The sequence below is a fragment of the Ranitomeya imitator genome, chromosome 2 (genome assembly GCF_032444005.1).
Source record: "Ranitomeya imitator isolate aRanImi1 chromosome 2, aRanImi1.pri, whole genome shotgun sequence".
Classification (NCBI taxonomy): Eukaryota; Metazoa; Chordata; class Amphibia; order Anura; family Dendrobatidae; genus Ranitomeya; species Ranitomeya imitator.
In genome coordinates, this window is record NC_091283.1 from 613,588,786 (window position 1) to 613,606,036 (window position 17,251).

At 46.6% G+C, this 17,251-nt stretch overlaps 1 protein-coding gene across 4 annotated transcripts in view; it reads right to left on the minus strand.

Moving 5' to 3' along the window:
* CCDC57 (coiled-coil domain containing 57) overlaps positions 1-17,251 on the minus strand; it is a 178,120-nt gene that overhangs the window by 133,683 nt on the left and 27,186 nt on the right. For all 4 annotated transcript variants that reach the window (XM_069752484.1, XM_069752482.1, XM_069752483.1 and 1 more), the window contains exons 3-4: positions 17,106-17,214; positions 871-972 (exon numbers count right to left, since the gene is read on the minus strand). In XM_069752484.1, coding sequence (XP_069608585.1) covers positions 871-972; positions 17,106-17,214 — 211 coding nt within the window. The remainder of the gene's footprint in view (positions 1-870; positions 973-17,105; positions 17,215-17,251) is intronic.

Here is a 17,251-nt window from a genome sequence, read left to right on the forward strand (position 1 = left end):
GATCGGATGGACCGCCCCTGGGTGAGTATAATCTAACCTCTTTTTCTCATCTTTTAGGATACATTGGGGGCTTATCTACAGCATTACGGAATGTTGTAGATAAGCCCGATGCTGGTGGGCTTAGCTCACCTTCGATTTTGGGGGTGACAGGTTCCCTTTAACGGAAGGCATTGGTGGCAATATGATGTTGTTCAAAGTGGGACTTTTTTTTCAATCTGCTTCCAGGGTTCACATTAGTATTTTAGGAAATTCAGATAGCTTCTTAAGAAAGGAAAAGCACAGGAATTCTTTTAACCTCCTTTTAACACTGCTTATTCGTCTGTTATTAGTCCAATCAGTCCACCCAACCCTGTCCACATGTAAGGCCCCTTTCACACATCAGTTTTTTGCCGTCAGTCACAATCCGGATTCGTTTTTTCGACAGATCTGTCACATCAGTTTTCATCCGTTTCTCTAGTTTTTTGATGGATCCGTTTTTTTTAAAAAAATTAAAATCGGAGCATGCTCAGTTAAAAAAAAATGGAATCAGTCACCAGATTACGTCTTTTGATGGATCCAGTGCCCATAGGCTTCCATTCTAGCAAACGACGGACAGCGATGGATCCATCGCTGTCCGATTTTTTGACGTACACAAAAAATGTTACTTTGTTCATTGTCTCCGGCCGCCGGACAAAAAATTTTCAACAGATCCGGCGGACGACGGATGAAACGTCATCCATCGCATCGCCATCCATCGAAATCCGTCGCTAATACAAGTCTATGAGAAAAAAAACGGATCCGGCGGCATCTGTTTTTTTTTCAAAATTCGACGGATTGTGACTGATGTGTGAAAGCAGCCTAAGTGTCTACATGCACTCAATGTATTTATACCTTGAGTTCATGGGAAAGAACCACAGTGCTCATCTCATCAATGCGTAGACGAAACTCATGCTCACGCTTCTTCATTTCACAATCGAACTCCAAAGATAATTCCTGTAAAAAATGCAAACTTAATGAACAGATACATGGGTTAGAAGGCACGCAAGCACTGACTACACTTAACCACTGCAGAGTGTGAACAGTGTCTCATTTCTTTTTTTTTTTTTTTTTAGACTACAGGTCCTTCTCAAAAAATTAGCATATAGTGTTAAATTTCATTATTTACCATAATGTAATGATTACAATTAAACTTTCATATATTATAGATTCATTTTCCACCAACTGAAATTTGTCAGGTCTTTTATTGTTTTAATACTGATGATTTTGGCATACAACTCCTGATAACCCAAAAAACCTGTCTCAATAAATTAGCATATTTCACCCATCCAATCAAATAAAAGTGTTTTTTAATAGCAAACAAAAAAACCAACAAATAATAATGTTCAGTTATGCACTCAATACTTGGTCGGGAATCCTTTGGCAGAAATGACTGCTTCAATGCGGCGTGGCATGGAGGCAATCAGCCTGTGACACTGCTGAGATGTTATGGAGGCCCAGGATGCTTCAATAGCGGCCTTAAGCTCAGGTGCCAGGTCGTGCTGAAAAATGAAATCTTCATCTCCATAAAGCATTTCAGCCGATGGAAGCATGAAGTGCTCCAAAATCTCCTGATAGCTAGCTGCATTGACCCTGCCCTTAATGAAACACAGTGGACCAACACCAGCAGCTGACATGGCACCCCACACCATCACTGACTGTGGGTACTTGACACTGGACTTCAGGCATTTTGGCATTTCCTTCTCCCCAGTCTTCCTCCAGACTCTGGCACCTTGATTTCCGAATGACATGCAAAATTTGCTTTCATCAGAAAAAAGTACTTGGGACCACTTAGCAACAGTCCAGTGCTGCTTCTCTGTAGCCCAGGTCAGGCGCCTCTGCCACTGTTTATGGTTCAAAAGTGGCTTTACCTGGGGAATGCGGCACCTGTAGCCCATTTCCTGCACACGCCTGTGCACGGTGGCTCTGGATGTTTCCACACCAGACTCAGTCCACTGCTTCCTCAGGTTCCCCAAGGTCTGGAATCGGTCCTTCTCCACAATCTTCCTCAGGGTCCGGTCTCCTCTTCTCGTTGTACAGCGTTTTCTGCCACATTGTTTCCTTCCAACAGACTTACCATTGAGGTGCCTTGATACAGCACTCTGGGAACAGCCTATTTGTTGAGAAATTTCTTTCTGGGTCTTACCCTCTTGCTTGAGGGTGTCAATGATGGCCTTCTTGACATCTGTCAGGTCGCTAGTCTTAGCCATGATGGGGGTTTTGAGTAATGAACCAGGCAGGGAGTTTATAAAAGCCTCAGGTATCTTTTGCATGTGTTTAGAGTTAATTAGTTGATTCAGAAGATTAGGGTAATAGGTCGTTTAGAGAACCTTTTCTTGATATGCTAATTTATTGAGACAGGTTTTTTGGGTTATCAGGAGTTGTATGCCAAAATCATCAGTATTAAAACAATAAAAGACCTGACAAATTTCAGTTGGTGGATAATGAATCTATAATATATGAAAGTTTAATTGTAATCATTACATTATGGTAAATAATGAAATTTAACACTATATGCTAATTTTTTGAGAAGGACCTGTATATTCACAGCTGTTTTTCAAAAATAGACATAGGAGGACCTCTTCAACCATTTAAGTGTGATGTAGTTTTCTTCACTATCATAGTGGGGTACACATGGGGGTATTCTGATATGCCATGACTGGCACTGTATATCAGGAACCCAGTGTTTAGTGCCAGAATTGTTCAAAAGGACTCCCTGCTAAAGACAAATTACAATGAGAGATTGCATTTTCTATAGTTTATGCTCATTAAGTTGACGCCCCCTGCAGGATAAGGCAAGATTAGGTGTGACATATTGGACACTGTATATGTACAGTACAGACCAAAAGTTTGGACACACCTTCTCATTTAAAGATTTTTCTGTATTTTCATGACTATGAAAATTGTACATTCACACTGAAGGCATCAAAACTATGAATTAACACATGTGGAATTATATACTTAACAAAAAAGTGTGAAACAACTGAAATTACGTCTTATATTCTAGGTTCTTCAAAGTAGCCACCTTTTGCTTTGATGACTGCTTTGCACACTCTTGGCATTGTCTTAATGAGCTTTAAGTGGTAGTCACCGGGAATGGTCTTCCAACAATCTTGAAGGAGTTCCCAGAGATGTTTAGCACTTGTTGGCCCTTTTGCCTTCACTCTGCGGTCAGGGTTTAGGTCTGGTATCTGTGGAGGCCAGGTCATGTGGCGTAGCACCCCATCACTCTCCTTCTTGGTCAAATAGCCCTTACAGAGCCTGGTGGTGTGTTTGAGGTCATTGTCCTGTTCAAAAATAAATGATGGTCCAACTAAACGCAAACCGGATGGAATAGCATGCCGCTGCAAGATGCTGTGGTAGCCATGCTGGTTCAGTATGCCTTCAATTTTGAATAAATCCCCAAAAGTGTCACCAGCAAAGCACCCCCACATTATCGCATCTCCTCCTTCATGCTTCATGGTGGGAATCAGGCATGTAGAGTCCATCTGTTCACCTTTTCTGTGTCGCACAAAGACACGGTGGTTGGAACCAAAGATCTCAAATTTGGACTCATCAGACCAAAGCACAGGTTTCCACTGGTCTAATGTCCATTCCTTGTGTTCTTTAGCCCAAACAAGTCAGCTTGTTGCCTGTCCTTAGCAGTGGTTTCCTAGCAGCTATATTACCTTGAAGGCCTGCTGCACAAAGTCTCCTCTTAACAGTTGTTGTAGAGATGTGTCTGCTGCTAGAACTTTGTGCGACATTGACCTGGTCTCTAATCTGAGCTGCTGTTAACCTGCGATTTCTTAGGATGGTGAAAGGGATAATGGTAGTTACCTGCCGACAACGGTATTTCTCTGATCCCATGATGGCACCACGGAGAGAGGGGTCCGCCCCCAGGGACAGGAAACCTACAGATGAAAAAGGGCGTACCTCTCTCCCACATCAGTTGGATTACAGAGCCTTATACAGAACTTCAGCTGCAACTCAATATTTGCACAAATTAAACTTAACCAATCTAACTTAACAGAGGCATCGTGACTAAAATTAATTACTAGTACATTACAAAGTGCACACCTGTGTGTGAAAAGGGAGGGAATATACGGGTGCCATCATGGGATCAGAGAAATACCGTTATCGGCAGGTAACTACCATTTTCTCTATCCCCATGATGGCACCACGGAGAGATTTGAATAGATAGAGCTCTTAGGGAGGGACCACTGCCTCTAGAACCCTTCGCCCAAAGGTAGGATCAGAGGAGGTCAAGTCTAAGCGGTAATGCTTGAAAAATGTAGACTGGGAAGACCAAGTGGCCGCTCTACATATCTGCCCAGGATGATGCCACTCCTCTGGTCGAATGAGCCTTTATATTCTCTGGGATGGCTGTCCCGCAGGATGAGTAGGATAGGGCGATGGCGTCTCTTATCCATCTTGCTAATGTGGCTTTTGATGCTTTTTGTCCCTTGCGTGGACCTTGGAAGCAGACAAACAGAGCCCTATCCTTCCTGCACTCCCTAGTGGCTGATAGATATTGGATCAGACATCTTTTTACGTCTAGGGTGTGCAGTGTTTTTCCCCCCTCATTTTTAGGGTTGGGACAAAAGGAGGGCAACGAAATCTCTTGAGTTCTATGAAACTGTGACGCTATTTTAGGGAGGTAAGCCGGGTCAGTTTTAAGAATGACTCTGTCATCAAGTATTTGGGTAAAGGGTGGGCATGAAGATAGCGCTTGTATGTCGCTGACGCGACGAGCCGAGGTTATGGCCACTAGGAGTGTGGTTTTTAGGGACAAAATCTTTAAGGGAACTTCTGTCAGGGGTTCAAAGGCAGGTTTGGTTAGAGCGTTTAATACAAGGTTTAGATCCCATGGAGGAGAATTGTGGAGGGGAATAGGCCTGGACCTACTTGAGGCTTTAATAAATCGCATGACCCACCGATTTCTGGCCAAATCATAATTATACAGTGCTCCCAAGGCTGCCACCTGAACCTTTAGAGTGCTTGTAGCCAAACCTCTTTCCAGACCTTTCTGTAAGAACTCAAGGATTTTTCCTATTGGAATCTCCTCGGACGGGTCTGCACCTGATACCGACAAAAATTTTTTCCACACTTTCCCATATATTCTAGTGGTTATGGGTTTTCTACTCTGTAATAGAGTGGGCACTAAGTTGGGAGAGAACCCTTTATCCCTTAGCAACCTCCTTTCAAAAGCCACGCTGTCATGTGTAAATTCTTTACATTGGGGTGGAATACCGGACCCTGGGACAAAAGGTTCGGGGTGTCTGGTAGAACCCATGGACTTGATATGGACATTTTTCTTAGCCAAGAAAACCATATTCTGCGGGGCCAAAATGGCGCTATTACTATCACTGTAGCTCTCTCCTCCCGAATTTTCCTCAATACTAAGGGGATGAGCGACATTGGAGGGAACGCATAGGCGAGATGATAGTTCCAAGGAATTGTCAGTGCGTCTAGAGCTACAGGGTTACCCCGGAGATCGATTGAGCAGAATGTTTTTACTTTGTGGTTTTCACTGTTCGCGAATAGGTCTATTTCTGGTAAACCCCAATGATTCACGATCTGATCGAAGACCGACTGGTTTAGCTCCCACTCCCCCTGCTTTAAGCATGTTCTGCTTAGGAAGTCTGCAGTTTGGTTTTCTGAGCCCTTTAAGTGAAGAGCTGTCAAGGACTTTAGACTGTGTTCCGCTATGTGGAAGATGGATTGGGTTACCTCCATCAATGCTCGACACCTGGTGCCCCCTTGGTGGTTTAGGTATGCGACCACAACTTGGTTGTCCGAAAAGACCTTTACGTGATGGGAATGGAGGAGATATAGAAAGTGTGTTAGGGCCAGTTTTACTGCTAACAGTTCTTTCATGTTGGAAGAAGTTAGCTCTTGACTTTTGTTCCAATTCCCCTGTGCCACTTGATTGTCTATATGTGCTCCCCAACCCCAGGGGCTTGCATCTGTCGTTAGAATCTTTTCTGTCGGTAGCGCCCAAGGAACCCCTTTGGTTAAATTCCCTGGGTCTGCCCACCATACTAGGGAGTGTATCGTGTTTGGTGATATACTTAGCTGCCCGTCTAAATTTCCGTGCAGAGATATGCCTGAATCTAAAGTCTCCCATTGTAGATCCCGGGAATGACATTGTGCCCACTGTACGGCCGGGATACAGGCAGTCATGGAGCCCAACAGGGACATTGCTTTCCTCAGAGTAGTGACTGGGGATACCGTCAGCTGTAACACTGCCTGTGTCATTTTTTGAATCTTCTCCTGAGGAAGATAGCATTTCTGCGTGATCGAGTCTAGGACTATCCCTAAGTACTCCTGTACCTGGGATGGCACCATCTTGGACTTGGGTATGTTTAGCAGCCACCCTAGACTCGACAGTGAAGCCATGACCAGATTCAACTGTTGTTCGCAATGTTGAAATGAGTTCCCTACCACGAGGAGATCGTCCAGATAGGGAACTATTAGGATATTCTGTTCCCGTATGTGGGCCATTACCTCTGACATTATTTTCGTGAATACCCGAGGAGCGACGGCTATCCCGAAGGGGAGAGCCCGGAATTGGAAGTGTTTTACTTCCCCCTGGATATTCACTGCCAGTCTGAGATATTTTTGATAATCTCTGTGGATGGGCACATGGTAATATGCGTCTCGTAAATCTAGAACAGTCATGAAACACAAGGGAAAGAGTATTCTCACGCAAGATTTTATTGTCTCCATTTTGAAATGTTGTATCTCTAGGAAACTGTTTAATTTTTTGAGATTTATGATCGTTCTGTACGATCCGTCCGGTTTCTTGCGGAGGAAGAGAGGAGAATAGAAACCCGTGCCTCTTTCCTGGTATGGGACTTCTTGCAATACACCTTTCTGGATTAGGTTCAGAATTTCCTTCTGGAGAGCTGACTGTTCGTGTGATTGTTTTTGAGACGTTATCATGAAGGAGTTGCCGGGAGGGATACGAAATTTGAATTTGAGGCCTTCTCGTATAATACCTAAGATCCAAGGACTGTTTGAAATTCTTTCCCAGGCTGGAAGAAACTCGGCTAGTCTCCCTCCGACCCGGGGAGTACCTTCATTGAGATTTTTTATTATCTGGAAGGGGGGGTTTGTTGAACAAGAAGCCCCTGTTTTTGTTCCTTCTGTCTTCCCATCCGTCTTTATTCCCTTTTGGGGGTCTTCTCCGCATGAACTTTCTGTTCCAAAAGGAACGCCTATATGACTGGTTAGAGAACCCGGGGAAAGATTTCTTTTTATCTCCCGCTTTATCGAGGATGTCGTCCAATGTTGATCCGAACAGAAATTCACCTTCGCAAGGTATTGAGCATAACTTGGTCTTTGTTTGCAAGTCCCCTGGCCAGCACTTTAGCCACGTCTTGCGGCGTTTGAGAAAGAGGCCGACCTGGCTGCTAATCTCGCAGAGTCCACCGAAGCGTCCGCCAAAAAGGCTGCCGCCCCTTTCATCATGGACACTGACTTCTGGATTGTTTCTCTTGAAACTTTCCCCTTTAGTTGGGAATCCAAGTGCTCAAGCCATACCATTAAGGCACGGGCCGTACAGGTGGCTGCGATGGCTGGTTTTAGACCACCTCCTGCTGCTTCCCAGGAGTTTTTTAAGAAAGAGTCTGCTTTTTTGTCCAACGGATCTTTTAGAGTGCCCATGTCCTCGAAGGGCAGGGCAAATTTTTTGGAGGCCTTTGCTATGGCCACATCCAGTTTGGGTGCCTTGCTCCAGGATGAGCAGGCTGGGTCGTCGAACGGGCATTTCTTCTTGGGGGTCAAGAGAACTTTTTTATCCGTTTTTTTTCCATTCTTTCTTGATCAAAGAATGAATTTTCTCATTTATTGGAAATACTCTTCTTTTCTTTTGTTCTAATCCGCTGAACATTATGTCCTGTGCTGTTCTTTTAGGACGTTCGTCTACCAGACCCATGGTCGTTCTGATGGCCTTTACCAGTGCGTCTGTCTCTTCGATGGGGAAGCAACTGCGTCCCCCCTCTGATGATAGTGAAGAGGTCTCAGATGTCGACGAATCGTTAGAGTCAGATGTTTCACTTTCTGATTCGTCTATGCTAGATTCAGGGGACTTATGACCTGATCTATGTTTTTTCTTCGTGACTTTAATGCCTTTGAGGGCACTCTCCACCTGATTTTTTATTAGTGTTTTCAGGTCTGATGCGAACGTCGGGGATTCCTCCTGAATGTTTTTTTCTATGCAAGACCCGCATAGCTTTTTTTCCCAGGAGGAAGGTAGCTCTTCCAAACATATCGCACACACTTTGTGCTTTGATTTGTCTGTACATTTTCTTCCCTAGGAGAAAGAGTAATCACGTATTACATTATTACTTTCACGTAGATCACTCACCCTTAGTGAATAAGAGATACCGTCTCTGGCCTCTGGACTATATCCGCTGGATTCGTCACCGGTCGCGTAGTTTTTTCAGAGACTCGGCTGCGTTGTGACCCTGAGCGTCCGCTGCTGCTGGGAAGGAGCGTTTCCCTTGCGCTGATGCTATGAGCGCGGGTGCCGCTGTACCTGTACTTGCTCAGGCGATGATTGCGCACACTCCTGTGCCTCTTGCTGCTCTTTATCGCTCATAGTGGCTCCACTCTGCGTTTTTAGCAAAGAGGAGGTTTTTCCACGCTTTTCCCTTAGGGAACGCTCTTTTTAAATTTGCCGCCAGTAAAAGCGGCAATCTGCGCATGCGCGCGCGTCACTTCCGGTTCGCGGCACAGGCACCCCATAGGGAGGATATTATCGGGGACGCCTGTGCGCGCGTTCTATCGTTCCGCCCCCGTCCTGCTGCCCCCCGCACTTCCGGTTTAGGCGGCGGTGTCCGGCGGTGCCATGGCCGCATTTGCGCGCTCTAGCGCTCCTGTGTCCCTCATGGTAGCGTAGCCGCCGCTACCTCCATGTACCGATCAGCGGTACAGAGGCTATATCGGTGACCGCCGTCACCTGCCTCTTTCCTCCCCTTTTTTTTTTTTTTCACGGGGAAGGCAGGCTCGAACCTCTTCACTGCCTCCCCCTGCTACACTCACCCATAGGGCCCGCCGACCCCAGCGGTGGTGCTTCAGGGTCGGAAGAAAAAGGGGGGAGAAAAACCTGCTGGATCCAGCCGTGACAGGGCGCCCCCTGTCAGGAACCGACCGGCCAGCTCCCTGGAATCCCACGAAGAATCCTTCAGGTACGTGCTGTAGGTTCCCCGTCAGGGACAGGAAACCAACTGATGTGGGAGAGAGGTACGCCCTTTTTCATCTGTAGGTTTCCTGTCCCTGGGGGCGGACCCCTCTCTCCGTGGTGCCATCATGGGGATAGAGAAAAACTTATCCTGAGAAGCAGAGGTGACTTTTGGTCTTCCTTTCCTGGGGCGGTTCTCATGTGAGCAAGTTGCTTTGTAGCGCTTGATGGTTTTTGCCACTGCACTTTTAATAGTTTCATAGATTCTGATCCCTGAAGCACTTAAAAGAAGTGACAAAATGGAAATGTGCCCAGCAATGTCGTTTTGATCATGTACAGGCAGGAGCCGATGGATGATGCAGTCACATGACAATGTACAGGCAGGGCAGGAGCTAATGGATGAAGTCATATTACCATATACAGGGAAGGCAGGAGCTGATGGATGATGCAGTCACATGACAATGTACAGGCAGGGCAGGAGATAATGGATGATACATGCACATGACTATATACAGGCAAGGCAGGAGCTGATGGATGATGCAGTCACATGCCCATGTAGAGGCAAGGCAGGAGCTGATGGATGATGCAGTCACATGCCCATGTAGAGGCAAGGCAGGAGCTGATGGATGATGCAGTCACATGACCATCTACAGGCAAGGCAGGAGCTGATGGATGATGCAGTCACATGACCATGTACAGGCAGGAGCTGATGGATGATGCAGTCAAATGACAATGTACAGGCAGTGCAGGAGCTGATGAAGGAGGTACTAACATGCCCATGTACAGGCAGGGCAGGAGCTAATGGATGATGCAGTCATATGACCATATACAGGCAAGGCAGGAGCTAATGGATGATGTAGGTGTAACACCAAAGGTAACCGATTGTTACAGTGGCATTGCTTTCCTCACGGGAAGAGTGATGTCATGCTTGGAAGCATGGAAGGATCCCTTTAACAGGTATTCAGCACATACAACACCGTTCTGACTCCTGGCCAGAAGGGGGAGCTCTGCATCCGACTTCAGGGGAGCTGCTGTCGATGGTTGGGAGGACGAGTCAGTTGCTAGGCAGTTTGGGGAGAGTTAGTAAGTTGGTGAGAGGAGAGTGAGGAAGGAAAGCTGGGGCCGTGCAGACGAGTGATTCTGCAGCTCCTGGGAAGGAAAAAGAGAGCAGGGCAACTTGGAAAGAGACTGAAAGGAGGAAAGCGCAAAGGCGAAGTGAAGAGCTGGAGAGAGAAGTTGTGACTGAACTTCCTCCATGCTGAGCGCATATACCGGTAGCCAGAAGACCGAGGTTGTGCAGCACTTTATGTATCACAGCAGAAACCGGAAGACAGCTGATTGCAAGTTACCTGTCCACCATTAACATCCGAGGACACAGTAGCAGATAGAGCACGGGTCGTGATAGAGATCCTGTAAAAAGGCTTGAGTTACCTGTCGTATGGGTAGTGTCCCACCAACAAAGGGGACAGAGAGAAAACGTGAGGACCTCATGTGAGGCCTAAGGCAGCAAGGGACTACAACACCACAGCGCTAGAAGGAAGGCTTCCAACCCCACCTGGTTAGAGGGATTCACAATTCGCTTCCAAGCCAGCCGAACCACACCAGCATCCGTGATCTGGTGCCCTGGACTGTAGCTGCCTTAAACCAAGTAACGAGGTGAAGAGACTGCAACCCTGTGCCCTCTGTTTTCTTACTACACCACCTACCACCATCTTCATCTACTACACAGGGAGCCCAGGGAACCCTGCTTCACCTGTGAGAAGCCATACCATCCCTGCTGCAGTAACATCACCGCAGTGGACCCTTTGAGCAGCATTGGTCACCCCTGACCGAATACCACATGTGCCGTCACAAACGTTTATTATTATACAAATCCCTTTAAATACTTTCCCTTTAACATGGGTGCCCAGGGCCACGGACCGGGTCACGCCACCATGACACATCCTTTTAAGTACTGGACCCAGTATCGAGTACCCCATGGCCCTGGCGGGAGTTCCAGTCACTTGACCATGTACAGGCAGGGCAGGAGTTAGTGGATGATACATGCACATGACCATATACAGGCAAGGCCGGAGCTAATGGATGATGCAGTCACATGACCATGTACAGGCAAGGCAGATGTTGATGGATGATGCAGTCACATGACCATGTACAGGCAAGGCAGGAGTTAATGGATGATACATGCACATGACCATATACAGGCAAGACCGGAGCTAATGGATGATGCAGTCACATGACCATGTACAGGCAAGGCAGATGTTGATGGATGATGCAGTTACATGACCATGTACAGGCAGGGCAGGAGCTGATAGATGATGCAGTCACATGACAATGTACAGGCAGATGCTTATGGATGATGCAGCCACATGACAATGTACAGGCAGGGCAGGAGCTGATGGATGATGCAGTCACATGACAATGTACAGGCAGGGCAGGAGCTCATGGATGATGCAGTCACATGACCAAGTACAGGCAGGGCAGAAGCTGATGGATGATGCAGCCACATGACAATGTACAGGCAGGGCAGGAGCTGATGGATGATACAGTCACATGACAATGTACAGGCAGGGCAGGAGCTCATGGATGATGCAGTCACATGACCAAGTACAGGCAGGGCAGAAGCTGATGGATGATGCAGCCACATGACAATGTACAGGCAGGGCAGGAGCTGATGGATGATACAGTCACATGACAATGTACAGGCAGGGCAGGAGCTGATGGATGATACAGTCACATGACCATGTACAGGCAGGGCAGGAGCTGATGGATGATGCAGTCACATGACAATGTACAGGCAAGGCAGGAGCTCATGGATGATGCAGTCACATGACCATTTACAGGCAGGGCAGAAGTTGATGGATGATACAGTCACATGACCATGTACAGGCAGGGCAGGAGCTGATGGATGATACAGTCACATGACCATTTACAGGCAGGGCAGGGGCTGATGGATGATACAGTCACATGACCATGTACAGGCAGGGCAGGAGCTGATGGATGATACAGTCACATGACAATGTACAGGCAGGGCAGAAGCTGATGGATGATGCAGTCACATAACAATGTACAGGCAGGGCAGGAGCTGATGGATGATACAGTCACATGACAATGTACAGGCAGGGCAGAAGCTGATGGATGATACAGTCACATAACAATGTACAGGCAGGGCAGGAGCTGATGGATGATGCAGTCACATGACCATGTAGGCAGTCAGCTCAGGTACCCATCCGTTCTGAGATTACCTTGACGATTGGTGGATGGGCTCACAACTTTTGGCCAAATCTTGTGCTAAGAATCTCATGTGTTTTTTTTATATATTTCACAAGCCATTATGCTATTCCCATTTCATGTATCGCAAATTTCCTTGCTCTAGCACAGATTAATTTTGAGTGCAGCCATTAATCTATTTGCTATATGACGTTTTTGGTTATGCACTAGTTCAGATTAGATTGCTGTTCAGTCAGTTTTTCTATATTTACAATGCACAGGCAAGGCAGGAGCAGATGGATGATACAGTCATATGACAATGTACAGGCAGGGCAGGAGCTGATGGATGATACAGTCATATGACAATGTACAGGCAGGGCAGATGCCAATAGATGATGCAGTCAGATGACCATGTACAGGCAGGGCAGGAGCTGATGGATGATACAGTCACATGACAATGTACAGGCAGGGCAGGAGCTGATGGATGATACAGTCACATGACAATGTACAGGCAGGGCAGGAGCTGATGGATGATACAGTCACATGACAATGTACAGGCAGGGCAGGAGCTGATGGATGATGCAGTCACATGACAATGTACAGGCAGGGCAGGAGCTGATGGATGATACAGTCACATGACAATGTACAGGCAGGGCAGGAGCTGATGGATGATACAGTCACATGACAATGTACAGGCAGGGCAGGAGCTGATGGATGATACAGTCACATGACAATGTACAGGCAGGGCAGGAGCTGATGGATGATGCAGTCACATGACAATGTACAGGCAGGGCAGGAGCTGATGGATGATACAGTCACATGACAATGTACAGGCAGGGCAGGAGCTGATGGATGATACAGTCACATGACAATGTACAGGCAGGGCAGGAGCTGATGGATGATACAGTCACATGACAATGTACAGGCAGGGCAGGAGCTGATGGATGATGCAGTCACATGACCATGTATAGGCAGGGCAGAAGCTGATGGATGATACAGTCACATGACAATGTACAGGCAGGGCAGGAGCTGATGGATGATACAGTCACATGACAATGTACAGGCAGGGCAGGAGCTGATGGATGATACAGTCACATGACAATGTACAGGCAGGGCAGGAGCTGATGGATGATACAGTCACATGACAATGTACAGGCAGGGCAGGAGCTGATGGATGATGCAGTCACATGACCATGTATAGGCAGGGCAGAAGCTGATGGATGATACAGTCACATGACAATGTACAGGCAGGGCAGGAGCTGATGGATGATGCAGTCACATGACCATGTATAGGCAGGGCAGAAGCTGATGGATGATACAGTCACATGACAATGTACAGGCAGGGGAGATGCTTATGGATGATGCAGCCACATGACAATGTACAGGCAGGGCAGGAGCTGATGGATGATACAGTCACATGACAATGTACAGGCAGGGCAGGAGCTGATGGATGATACAGTCACATGACAATGTACAGGCAGGGCAGGAGCTGATGGATGATGCAGTCACATGACAATGTACAGGCAGGGCAGGAGCTGATGGATGATACAGTCACATGACAATGTACAGGCAGGGCAGGAGCTGATGGATGATACAGTCACATGACAATGTACAGGCAGGGCAGGAGCTGATGGATGATACAGTCACATGACAATGTACAGGCAGGGCAGGAGCTGATGGATGATGCAGTCACATGACCATGTATAGGCAGGGCAGAAGCTGATGGATGATACAGTCACATGACAATGTACAGGCAGGGCAGGAGCTGATGGATGATGCAGTCACATGACCATGTATAGGCAGGGCAGAAGCTGATGGATGATACAGTCACATGACAATGTACAGGCAGGGGAGATGCTTATGGATGATGCAGCCACATGACAATGTACAGGCAGGGCAGGAGCTGATGGATGATACAGTCACATGACAATGTACAGGCAGGGCAGGAGCTGATGGATGATACAGTCACATGACCATGTACAGGCAGGGCAGGAGCTGATGGATGATGCAGTCACATGACAATGTACAGGCAAGGTAGGAGTTGATGGATGATGCTGTCACATGACAATGTACAGGCAGGGCAGGAGCTGATGGATGATACAGTCACATGACAATGTACAGGCAGGGCAGGAGCTGATGGATGATGCAGTCACATGACAATGTACAGGCAAGGTAGGAGCTGATGATGATACAGTCACATGACCATGTACAGGCAGGGCAGGAGCTGATGGATGATGATACAGTCACATGACAATGTACAGGCAGGGCAGGAGTTGATGGATGATACAGTCACATGACAATGTACAGGCAGGGCAGGAGCTGATGGATGATACAGTCACATGACCATGTACAGGCAGGGCAGGAGCTGATGGATGATGCAGTCACATGACAATGTACAGGCAAGGTAGGAGTTGATGGATGATGCAGTCACATGACAATGTACAGGCAAGGCAGGAGCTCATGGATGATGCAGTCACATGACCATTTACAGGCAGGGCAGGAGCTGATGGATGATACAGTCACATGACAATGTACAGGCAGGGCAGGAGTTGATGGATGATACAGTCACAAGAGAATGTACAGGCAGGGCAGGAGCTGATGGATCATGCAGTCAGATGACCATTGTATCTTTGTATCTCCCCCACCTCATTGTAGATTGTAAGCTCTCACGAGCAGGGTCGTTTTATTTCGCTTTAATTATTGTATTGTTAACGTTGTTACTGTTTGTGTTTGAAACTGTTAAACTGTAAAGCTCTGCAGAATATGTTGGCGCTGTATAAATAAAGATTATTATTATTGTATAATATCCAAGCGTAGACTGAGGCCGCATTGACAAGGTAGAATGCTTACAACCATTTAACAATTCACTCATACATTTCCAGGAGGAACAACAAAGCAATGGATCAAGGCTCCGTTCTAAGAAAAGATGCTTCAGTATTATTAGCTCATAGGAAATACAGGTACTTCTTTTATACTTTCCAGGACAGCGGACAGTTCCTGACCTTTCCAAAGCCCTATGAAGATCAGCTATCTACCGTTCTGACAAAGGTCACACAAGGTCAGCAAAGAACACAGAGGTCAAGGCAAAGGTCTACACAGCCGCCCTGCTCAGAACTCCCCCTATTACGTGTGACCTTTCTCAAGGTTGCAGAGATCATTGCTCCTGGAGCGGCCTCCTCCGTCTGCATTCCTGCACATTTGCACTCCCTACTCAGGCTGTCACTAATGGTATCTTTAGTCAGGCTGCCAGACTGAGAACAGCAGCTGGCGGATCGGCCTGACACGCCATGATTGATCGGACTGCCGCAAAGCTATAAAAGCGACAAGCACTGGATGATGGGTGAGATCAATAGACTGCAGGGTGCGAATACACAAGACAGATATGGCAGGTGGAATTCACAACCCCTAATACACAAACCTATCAAAAAAAAAAATCACAGAATCGTTTGCTATGAATAATTGATGCGACATACATTGCAATAGAAAAATAAAAACGGCGTCTGTACTCTGTACGCAGCAGAAGCCATGACATTTTTACGTAACAGTATCATCGTTCAACTTGCGCTACTGACAGTCGATCATCCTAGAACTAAAGCGCACATGTGAACTAAGCCTAAGAAAATCTAAATGCATAAAGGAAACCTTGGATAAATCTTTCTATTAAAGGGTTAGTTTCATCTTCATTAATATGCACTGTTTGATTGTAAATACAAGCAATTTTGCAGAATTCTGCTTATTAAAAATTTCAGCCATTCTTCAGTTATGAACACTTGCCTTTTTTATACTGCTCATTGCTTTGTAGACCGACCACCACAGCTAGAGGAAAGAAAATGTGCAGTGCTTACAAGCTTTATTCTATTGAGCTTGTGAGCGCTGTTTGAAGCTGGCCAGGATCACTGAAGCAAGTGGTTACCTCATAAATCACATCCAGCTTCATACAGTGCTTACAAGCTAGACAGCCACGGTGGTCAGTCACCAAGGCAACAAGCTGAAAACAAAAGTACTGATATCTCAAGAATGGCTGAAATTTTTTAAAAAAGCAGTTAATTGCAAAGAGGATGGATGATGCAGTCACATGACCATGTACAGGCAAGGTAGGAGCTGATGGATGATGCAGTCACATGACCATGTACAGGCAGGAGCCGATGGATGATGCAGTCACATGACCATGTACAGGCAAGGTAGGAGCTGATGGATGATGCAGTCACATGACCATGCACAGGCAGGGGAGGAGCTGATGGATGATACAGTCATATGACAATGTACAGGAAAGTGCTGATGGATGATTCAGTCATATAACCATGTACAGAAAAGAGCTGATGGATGATTCAGTCACATGACCATGTACAGAAAAGTTTTTTGTGCACGTCAGAAAATCGGTCAGCGACGGGTCCTGCGCTGTCCGTCGTTGGCTATAATGGAAGCCTATGGGCGCAGGATCCGTCGCTGACCAAAAAAATAGAATCCAGCGACGTATCCCTTTTATTCTGAGCATGCCCGCAGGATTTTGTAGTCAGAGAAATTCATTCATTCATTCATTCATTCATTCTCTCTCTTTTATACCTTGAAATTCAGGCAGCGCCTAATTCGACGCATCCGTCACGACACAGGATGCGTTGCATCCATTATCCACTATTTTTCAGACATCCGTCGATACGTCGCAGTGACGCATTCTGATGGACGCCTGCCGACAGAAGTATGAAACAAGCCTAACCTGTCTCTGTAGGCTCAGGTCTCCTTGCACCTCCTCAATTTTTCTTTCCAGCTGGCGCTTCACATTTTCATAGTCCTCCCTGAGACGATCAAGGTCACCATTTTTACAGCTGTAAAATACAAAAGATAACGTATTGAAAATTCAGA